The following is an 11,541-nucleotide window of genomic DNA, read 5'->3' on the forward strand; positions in this document are numbered from 1 at the left end:
CATCTAAAGCTAGTCTGAAAGCTGTACTTTTGCACAATGGGAACACTAAGTTATTGATTCCTGTTTCTCATATGTGAACATGAATGAAACTTATCAGAGCATGGAGATTATACTGGATGTCATCAAATATGATCAGCATAGGAGGAACATATGTGGTGATATAAAAGTTATTGCACTCTTGCTAGGTCTGCAGAGTGGGTATATCAAACATTGTTGCTTTTTGTGTTTCTGGGATAGATGAGATGATAAAAATCATTTCAAAAAGAAGGAATGGCCAGTGAGAGAGAATTACATACCATGGAAACAGAATATCAGGTATCAACCTTTAGTGAATCCTCAAAGTGTGTTTCTGCCCCACTTCATATTAAACTGGGACTCGTGAAGAATTTTGTTAAAGGAATGAACAAATGTGGTAATGGTTCCAGTTATCTGTCTGACAAGTTTCCAAAAATCGAGGAACCTCCTTTCATTTTTAGACCACAGATTTAGGAATTGCTAATGGATGAGGATTTTGAAACAGTATTAATCAGAAAGAACTTGCTACCTGGAAATCATTCAAATTGGTTATCAAAAGTTTTGTAGGAAATCACAGAGATGAAACTATGCTGTGATGATATGCTTCAGAACTACAGGAAAATGGGGTCTAAGATGCACTTCTTACACTCCCATTTAGATTTTATTCCGTATGATCTAAGTGCAGTGAGTGAAGAGCATGTTAAGCACTTCCATCAAAATATTTCTACAATGGAAGAGCAATGGATATGGAATCCTGCAATGATGGGAGATTACAGTTGGTTCTTACAGCCTGAAACTGAGAACCTACACAAAAGGCACAACAAGTCAAGGAAAGAAATAGATAATCAGTTTAGTTTTTTGTTTTTATGAACTTCTTTAACACACAAAATCATAAGATTCTTTCACATTAAAGAAAAGTAATTATTTGGGATGTATCATATCAAATATTTGTATTATATTCCTTAAACATGAAATTTAAGGACAAGGGACAAATTGGTCCATTTGCACTAAGCTAGATTAAACATAATAAAAATGAAAAAGTCAAAGCCAGCCCTTATCATTCAAATATTTATCAAGCCTTCCCTTAAACTCCTTTACATTTACTGCATATACCACATCTGAAGGCAACTCGTTCCAAAGACCAACCACCCTGTTAGAAAAAAACTGTCTTAGCTAAAGATGACACCAACCCTTCCTAGATTTATGACACTGTCCCCTAGTTCAACCATTTTCACCTTTTAGTATGAAAAAAAAGATGATGTATCAATACTATTAATTCTCTTAGTAATCTTAAAAATATAATCAAATCCCCTTTCTTTCTTTCAAGAGAAATCAATTCCAGAAATCTTAACCCGCAGATGAATTTTGCTATATAGATGTTTTATCTAAGTGATCAGTGTACATCCTGTGCCTATTATAGTAATTAATAAATTCTTTCCTTCTAGGAAGTTTTTTAAAATGTTTGACTAATTTATCTTTTGATTGATTGGAGTCCTTCATTTTTCATGGTCTTTTTATATCATGATTTATTTTCTAAATATTAATTATTAGTAGTTATTTTTGTAGCTCTACAGCCTGATTTGCTTAGTATCATATAGAATATGATAAATCAGTATTTTAACAGAAATCAAATATTGTTGCAAGATATAATATTAAACAGAGAACCAGTTATATGAAGTAGAGGAGCTCTTACATTGGCTTTCAGGTTTTTCAGGTCTTTTTTATATATATATGAATAAATTGGTGAATTATCCTGCCTCAGTAAAATTCAGTGATTCACATAGATCTATATATGTATGTCAGTGTATAACAAGAGAAACTTTTCTCTTGCATTTTTCTACTAAATTTGCAAGCTTTCAGCTACATTTTTAACAACTCTGTTTTTGTAAGTAGTTTGTAGTTATTTTATAAAGTAAAGAAAAATCTGATAGTATACTTTTTATTTTTCAAAGATTAATGTGCTCTGTTATTTCAAGATTAATTTAGGGGTTTTAAAAAGATTATGTATCACAATCATATGACTTAGTAAATGTTGACCTTGTTTAGTGACATCACTGGTGTTTTTCATGTGACATTGATGATTTCTTTTGTAATGGAAATGTAAACACAAATATAGAGTTTCAGATGTGCAACCAGAAAATTTATATGATGTTGTCTAATGAATGGCTTAGCAAGTGAATAATTCTGTAATCAACATAGAATACAGTGATAATGTGATCCTCGTAAAGTTTAATTGTTCTTAATTTTAATTTAATTGAGAATACTAAGACAAATGAGTGATGTGTGGATATCAATATGCCTCTAACAGATGGTACATGCAACTCCAACAGAGTATATTTTACTGAAAAAAGCAAAACATTGGATGTACTTTATCTTGTAAAACAACATTCTTGAGTGAAATAATCTTGTGTAACTTTCTAGATTGCTTCAGGATGCTGTGAAATGATATTTTGGGTAAAAAGAATCAACTGTTAGAAACAAAATATGGTGTTAAAGACTATACTTATGGTCTGATCAAAGCAGCAGCATCATGACAAAGAAGTTTAATACCATTTTATGAAATAAGTATATGAAAGTATACGTGTTAATTTGTTCTTTTGTGAGCATGTTGATTTCACATTAAATGTTTAAGTTATTAGCTGATGTATGTAATTCTGATTTCACATACATCTAAGTAGATATTATCTAATAATGAAAGATACTTTTCTGTTACAAGTAAATAGCATAAAGTTGTGCATTCAGTATTCATCCATTTGGATGTTAGCTTTGTGAAAAAATATACATGCTGTTTATAGTCTAAACAAAGGTTATCAAGAATTTTAAGTTTATCACTATTATAAATGGTTGTATTAGTGAAAGTAATTCCATATCATTAATGACACTTTTACTCATTGAAATGGACATGTTTTAAAGTGCTCTTTGACATGAAGCAAAAAACAACAAAACCTACAAAATGAATATAAGAAAAGGAACATGTTAACCTGAAGAGCATTAAATATTTCCTTACTTTTAACAGAATATTTCATTAAACAAACAAACTATGGTTTAAGTGCATTAATATTGCTAACAGGTGCCAAGTTAATACCAAGGGTACTAAAGTAATAGAATCCCAGTTTCTTCATCTTTAACTGTAGAAAAGTATAAGAAAAATGGAAAAAGTGGATAAAAAAATATATATTAATATTTATTGCTTTAAAAAATACACATCCTAATTTTGAAATTACCATATGAGACTTAGAGTGTGAAATCACAGGCATTTAATCTTCTTTTGCTATAAACATAAAAGTTGTATCACTCTGCCCAGAACTGCATGAATATTGTAAGAAACAGTAGAAATATCAACTAGAATAGACATAGTTTGAGAGGAGATAATTAAAACTAGCTAAACATGCAAAACACTGTCACATTTCAGATTTAGTATTATTTTCATACTTATGCTGTTTGGAAATAGATCTTATAAGTCATTAGAAAAATAAATTTGTAATGTTCTGTTTTTTTTTTTTTACTTTTATCAAATTCAAAACTATGTTGCTTTGCTTGTTACAGTAAGTAACAGTTTTTAGAAAACTGCTTATATAAATATAACACACTTTTTAAGAATCTTGATAAACATAAATATAGTAACTTACTGTATAGACAACAAGGGACCATTTGGTCTTTGAAGGATATTGTTGTACATTTGATCTTGAGAAAAACAGAGACAATGTTTCTATAACAAATCTGTGCTATTTTTCTTGATAGAAATGAATCTGACCAAAAATGTGAAAACTGCTTTCACAATCCATAATCCCTGCAGCTGACAAATTAGAAGCATCTAGAGTATACATTTCCAAAATTTCTCAGCACAAGAACCTCCCCAAATTGTATGCATCCTGAATAAACCCTCCTAGCCAATGAATCTGTAGCTACTGAGTTCCCTATCAGAAGTATGTCTTTTATGTATTTGTTATAGCTTCCTTGACACTATCCTGCAGCCCTCCAGGGGTTTAGGGACCCAAATTTGAGAATCCCTGATCTAGAGGCACCTCTACTTCATGCGACAGTTGTAGAGCAGTACCACATACAAAATGTAATGATGAACACAGTACAACTATCATATAATATAGTTGATACTGTTTTTGATCAAGTCTTGCTACAGAAAGTAATACAGAGTTGAACTAGTACAGGACCTTGTCTGGATTCACTATATTTTGATTTATAACTTTAGAAAACATTTGTGAGCAAGAGTGAAATGTATGGTATCTGCATACCATAATTACGAAACATTATACTCGTTCTCATCTCACTGAGCCACTTGTTCAAGCAATTTGCTAGGGTTGTATTCTTGAATTGAATTTATACTAAAACAATAAAGACTAAACAGTATCTGAATACTAATAGTTTGACATTAGCTGTTTCACAATGTTAGTAAAATTTGGTATTACATTTAATTGTACTTATCATTTTAAAATGTCTTCATATTTTGACAGTTTGAAAAGTTATTTGTTTTATTGTGTACATTACATTACAAGCTTTATAAAATTTATATTTATATTAAATTATTGTTACTTTTACAGAAACATGTATTGTTAATAGTATAGGAGATGCCTGTAGAACAAATCAAATATTCTTCAGTGTAAGGGAAGGAAGAATGGTAAGTTTAAAGTTGTAGTACTTATAGTTTTTTAAAGTGAAATCTTTGTTTCTGAAAATATTATTGATCTATCGGATAACTTTACTAGGTTATATTATAATATCCAGTATGAATTATATTTATAATATTTATTCATAAACTTAACAGTTTCTGGAAACTTTTTCTTATGAAAAATGTTTTTAGGGATTTCTAATAAAAAATATTTCTATTCAGTCTTAATTTTTCATTTTAAGTAATTAATGCAGAGTGGATAATTACTGTTTCCAGATTAATTATATTATTTTGGTGTAGGTTATTAGTCACTGTAGAAGTGTAATATAAAATGTTAGATCTGACTGAGTTTTACTAATCACACTCAGTTTTCATAAAATCCAGAATGAAAATGACCAAATCAGAAAGTAAAATTTGTTCTCCAAAGTGATAATAATTTCACAATAATTAAATTGTAGATTTTGACAATGAATATGATATATATATAATGTTTATGGATCAGTATGTAAACAAATACTTTTGCACTGTACCTCATCACACTTGTCTTCAATCCTTTTCATGAATCTTTTAAGAAAATTCTTTATCCACAACTTCTTCAACAGCCTTCTGCATATTTTTGTCAGTTGCTTTGATGCTTAATCCTTATTCTTTGAGCTACTTGTTTTCTTGTCTTAATTCATCCCGATATTTTTTGTTCATGTCTGCACTCAGTTCTGTCTCATTCTACCAGAACGTTTTTGAATTTCTGGTAAATTTTTGTTTTTGTTCTGCTATTTTTCTGTTCATGCCCCTACATTTCTGTTTTCCACCTATACATATCCAGTCGTTTTCTATATTATTGGTTACATTCTTCTGGTTGTTTTTCTGATGGTTATGGAATTTTCATGACTATGTTGAAAGATCTCCAAAATGTTTTCAGTTTCTTCAGGTGTTTCACTGGTGATGTAATTCTGAGATGAAAGCTGTTTTGTTCTTAAATTTGAGAAGAAATTCTCATTTGTAAATGTTATTTTTAAAAGTTATTTTTAAATCAGAATATATACAAGTGATTGAATATACAAATATATAATATAAAATAATATCCTGAAGCCTTGACATGGACTAATCTATATTTCAGGTTCCACAGTTGACACAACCAAGGGGGCCAGCTATTATTGGAATTGAACCTGGAGTTCAAAACTTACCCAGATGGTAATAGTTTCTAACTCTGAGCTCTGTATTTTTTGTTATCTCAAAAACTGATTAATAATTCTACATTTAGTTACACACATGTGTAAGAAAGATTATAAGAATAAGAGATTGCTTAACCCTTTCCCTCCAGGTATCCTTTACTGCACATGACACAAAGTTTTAGTGTCTTAAATTCAAAATTTTGTTTAACTACTTTTGGTTTATGCTATACAAATTAGAATAGCACAAAATATTAGCGAATAGTCCATATTTTAATAGTATATAAGTTTTAAGTTCTTAATTCTACAAGGCAATATTGAAAAATATCCTGAATTTTCACTAGTGTGACCCACACGACACATTTTTTCTTAGTATGTCATCATCCCTATTTTATCCACTACCCCTTGAAAAAGTATGAAATTAAACTTAAATTACTCTTTATAAAATCGTTATTGCTCGGACAAACCATAATGTTTATAGTGTTCAATTTTGTTTGATTACAGAGCTATCGAATAGAAAATCAGATCCCTCCTGCCACACCCACCTGTCACATGCTCTCTTTCACAATTCATTGATTGTTCTCTCTTATGTTTTATTATATATTACCAATAACCAATTGAATATCAAGTTTTTCATCTATCAAATGACATATTGTATAACATTATGTTCTGAACAATTAGATGTTAATTTCAGTCCGAATACCAACATCGTTTCCATGGGAAAGATAACGATTAGCTCGGATGAACTAGTAATGGCTCTTATGGCATAGTTAGAAAGCCAGAAAAATTTTGAGAGGTAAGAGAATTTGTCTGCATTATGCAAGTTATTAGTCTATATTCTTTGGTGCATTATTTAATTAAATTCAAATTATTAAATGCATTACTGTTTGTACTATAAAAAGTTAGGGTTAACTCTCTTTGAAACCCGACAGCAAGAAATAAGAAGATTGGTTAAGCATTTTATTTTTTGTTTTTTTCATATTTACTATTTATTTATTATTAGAAAAGTAACTAAAATCTAAAAATACGGATCTTTTTAAGTTATTTAAGAATAGAATAGGTAAAATAACTAATAATAATATAATTCAAATGGTTCCTAAAATCTGAAAATATGGATCTTTTTAAGTTATTTAAGAATAGAATGGTAAAATAAGTAATAATAATAATATAATTAAAATGGTTCCTGACGTACGCACGCGAGCAGATCGTAGTAGTTCATGGGTAATGTAGTTCGATAGAAAAACATGACCTGCACATTCTCAGAGTGATTTACAACTTATAATGATGCAGATAGTAGTTAGACACAAATCAAAGGGCAATAAAACAATAAAATTTAATTATAAGTAGATGTATACTGTTACGAACTTAGAGCTACTTAGAATAAATGAATGTAGTTTCATGTTACAATTTGAAGTCATTCTAGAAAGAAAAAAAAGGGTAATTTAGGTTTATTTTGATTTTTTTTGGTGGTTACGAGGTCGGTCAAATTGACCAATCCCGTTTTGAGATAGAGTACAGAAAATAACAGATAAACTATAAAGTTTTACTGAAAAAAACTTTTGAAATGCATTTAGGGGGTTTTAGGGGTTACACAAAGGAAATTTGAGATTTTTGAGATGAGGAAAAGTATTTTTAATTTTAACATAAAAATTACTTTGCACATGGACTATTCAAAACAAATACTCAATATATTCATGGACAAATCTTTATCTTATTTTATTAAAAATACTTCACTTAAAAATATAATTTTTTTGTATATGAAAGACTTGTAATATCAATTGAAAGACTGTCAAATTTCATGAAGATATACCCACTATATTGAGATTTATAAATATTAAATCTATAAAGATTTTAAATGAGTACAAAATGATCACGTGGTCAGTCAAATTAACCGAGCCTGAATTGAAAGAGTTAAGCATTTGTTATTATAATCATTTAGCCCCCCCTTTGTTTGCATCATATGTTTTGTGTATCATATAAAAATGATGTTACATGGACCTTCTTAAATTTTCTGGTGCTGTTTTGTGTTGTAATAGCTATCACATTATCACTGTAGGAACTACTGTGTTCACTAAACTTTTGCTGCATGAATTTTATGATTGATGAAAAAATAAAAAGCTTTCAAGGAGTATTATAAGTATTTTACATAGTTGAAAAACAACAACAATTAATACAAAAATGTTTTAACTATTAACCAGATATATCAGTTTCAAATTTTAGTTCATGTTTCCCTCAAGCATTGGCCTGTGACCTGGTGGTTAGGATGCTCGACTTGCAATCTAAGGGTTGTGGGTTCGAGGGTGTTATAATGTGATGGTCAATCCCACTATTCATTGGTAAAAGAGTAGCCCAAAAGTTAGCAGTGAGCAGTATTAACTAGCTGCCTTCCCTCTAGTGTGGCGGACTTACAACGCTAGAAACCGGGTTTCGATACCCATGGTGGGCAGAGCACAGATAGCCCATTGTGTAACTTTGTGCATAATTACAAATAATAAACCAAATAAACCCTCTAGTGTGATATTGCTAAATTAGGAAAAGCTAGTGCAGATAGCTATCTTGCAGCTTTGCACCAAATTCAAACCAAACCAAACACTACCTTATTTTTTGCTTTTGTATGAGTATTTCATTTCTCAGAGAATCACTACCTACCCCACAAATAAAATTTTTTTTGGAGGAGGGAGTAGCACTCATGGCCTAGTGGTTAATGTGCCAGATTGTAAATATGAAGATCTGTGGTTCTTCTCCTTTTCATGGTTTCAGCAATTTTGAAGTGTTAAGAAAGCCACTCCTAGCATCTTTTATTTTGAAATATTTTCTATTTGAGAAAAAAATTAATCAAACTAAAAAAATTAATATGAATATAATCAAGTTTCATCTTTTAGAAAAAAAATTATTAAGTTCAAAATTATGAGCAATTTCTCTATATTTCTCAAAAAGCTGTGACCTGTTTGACCATAGACATTTTTAAAAACATTACACTGCTGCACTGTCTAATACTAAAAAAATTTAGGCTGCTTTCCTTAAAATTTGTCACAACATTAAATTGTCAGGGAAAAAAAAAATTAAATTTTTACCTGCTTAAGTTTCACAGTCACAAATTAAAACTAAAATATTACAACTTCCGCCAGTTAAAAACTCTAACACTGAATACAACATGCTATCAATATTGTCATAGCTTTCTAGTTTAATTTAGTATATAAAATTCATACTTGTGGGGCAAAATATGCATGGACTAGCAAACTTGTGGGCCTATGGCCCACATTTACAGGGCCTCAATAATGCAAATGTAATGCTTGAGCTACTTTTTTTTGCACTTTTTCAGTTTAATGATCATTGCTTTATAACGAAATTTTAATTTCTTTAACTAAGTTATGAACGGTAATTAGTAGGCCTATTTATTTAGGTACTCTAATGTAAATCAGTGCCAAATTTGTGGTCTGCTTTCAAGGAATACTCATAGAAGTGTTTTTGCAAGGGGTTTGGTGAAAAGTTTTACTTTGTGTAAACCTTGTGGTTGAGAGGATTCATTTGGCACCATTTAGAAATTGGTGAGTATAGAAATTAAGAGAAGAGGTTTTGAGAAATCCCCAGGTTCTCCAAAGGGTGGGGTGAAAATATTTACTTTTCTGAAAACCTCTGGGCTGAGACAATGTATTTGGGACCATTTAGAAGTCAGTGCATCCAGCAGTTTAAGAAAAGTTACGTGACACACAGACACTGAAGCTTATATAGATGATGAATTCCAGTTTATCTTGTTCTGTTTGAAACTTGGATAAAATAATATACTTTTTCACAAATTTGCTACTTTGATAAAACACGATCATAATTTTCTATTACACTAATGCAGCTATCCTTTAACTTGGCTAGAAACTGTTTAACACAAAAAACACTTTCTGCCACTGACAAATTTAACTAACTCTTTAATAATTATAATGTACTTAGAATATATTGTTGCATTTTTGTCTACATCTTTCCTGAATCTTTGAAACTTCACATTCCCATTAGATTGCATTGAGTATATAACTCTGTAGCCAAATATACAAATATCTAAATATTTAAAAGCATAGTTCATAATGCTGTTTTAATGCAATTGTTGTTGAAATTATGGCTTTTCATTAGATTGAAAACAACTAAATATGAAAATTTAGTTTCAACAAATCTGTACAAAAATCTTTCCCATTCTGAAAATAAGATATTTACATAGGCTTATTTGTAAATATTAATTGAAAACTAAGGTATTACTTTCATTTTGTTCACATTTTATCTTTTGTATCTAAATATTTCAATTTACAATTCATGTAATTTTCAATGTTTTTTGAAAATGTTAAATGCTTATTTATTATGTAGATTTATAGTGGTTATTCATAAATGAATGACACTAATGAGTACTACAGTTTACAGCCAAAGCTGTAATGCTGAATTTTACTTAAAATTAGAACTTGTGAAATAATAAAAATCATCCACTCCTGGAGTAAAGTTTTTATTTTAATATTTTAAGCAAGTATATCAACTGTAGATCTCACTCCTTAGAGCAAAAGTCCAAAAAAGCTCAAGTGCTTTACATTTAAAGATAAAGTTTTCTCTGCATGAACCTTAGTAATGCTTTTAGATTGGGCCTAAATAATCCCACACATTTTTTTGCCTTTACATTTCATTACCATAACATGTTTATGATCCAAGTCGATCAAACAGATGCTTTCAGTAATAATCACTGTTGCATTCAATCTTCTACCATGACTAAGATCATCAACCAATAGATTGTTTCACTACAGAAATACTGTGGTTGATGTAAAAACAGCAAATTTCATTCCTTTCTGTAATGTAGACAACTGTCTTACAACCATAATAAATGTACTGTTGCAAATAACCTTACATTTACAAATATGCAACCACAAATTCAGAAAATAAATTTGTACCAACCCAAATCATTTTTGAAGTAATCATTTAGGCTGGCAACTGGTTCTTTACAAAAATCACTTCTTCCATTATTACAAAAAAAGAAAAGAAATCACATTTTGTACTTTGGAGCTTTGGGTGTATTAGAAGAGTAACGTTCATTGATTATAGAAGTCCAAGATTTGGCAGTGGGTGCTCTTGACCAGCTGTCTTTCCTCTAGTCTCTCTATTCAAAGTTAGGATGGCTGGTGCAGATAACCTTGTGTAGCCTTGTGCAAATATACAAAAGCAATTTTTGGATATGATATACTGATTGTTTCTTTTCCTAAAACATGCAGATTATGCTTGATAGCATTGTATAGGTCAACAGTTGAAAATGTTACATGATAATGACTATTACAAAAAATCTCTTCCGTACTTAGCTATAAAATCATGCTTTGATTTATCATTTTTCTTTCCTTATCAGAGGTTAGTCTTTTGGTCTCAACTATCTGAACCAATGGGCTTATTTATCTGTCACTTTTGAAATAAGATTATATAGAGAATTATAGAGAAATTTTTATAGCATACTAGACCACTGTGACCCGTTGGGTCAACCACTATTCAGAGGTTATGAAGAATTCAAGCTAATTTCAATATTGCACCAAAATGAAGGTTTATTGTGAGATAATTTAATTAAATATTTTAATCTATTTGTGTTATTCATAATTCAAGAAAACATATTGGATTGTTGATCGGGAGTAAAAGGAAAGACCATTTCATTTTTCCAAAAAGTGAAGTAAGAAGTTTCGTAAAGAGCGCGAACGGTAGTGTAAATGATTTTTTGACTGAGCAAAT

The 11,541-nt window shown here is 30.0% G+C and overlaps 1 protein-coding gene across 3 annotated transcripts in view; it reads left to right on the forward strand.

The window, feature by feature from the left end:
* LOC106468610 (cytosolic carboxypeptidase 2-like) overlaps positions 1-11,541 on the forward strand; it is a 69,340-nt gene that overhangs the window by 18,247 nt on the left and 39,552 nt on the right. For all 3 annotated transcript variants that reach the window (XM_022396957.1, XM_022396958.1, XM_022396959.1), the window contains 2 exons: positions 4,572-4,648; positions 5,757-5,830. In XM_022396957.1, the coding sequence (XP_022252665.1) occupies positions 4,572-4,648; positions 5,757-5,830 (151 nt within the window). The remainder of the gene's footprint in view (positions 1-4,571; positions 4,649-5,756; positions 5,831-11,541) is intronic.

The sequence above is a fragment of the Limulus polyphemus genome, unplaced genomic scaffold (genome assembly GCF_000517525.1).
Source record: "Limulus polyphemus unplaced genomic scaffold, Limulus_polyphemus-2.1.2 Scaffold3077, whole genome shotgun sequence".
Classification (NCBI taxonomy): Eukaryota; Metazoa; Arthropoda; class Merostomata; order Xiphosura; family Limulidae; genus Limulus; species Limulus polyphemus.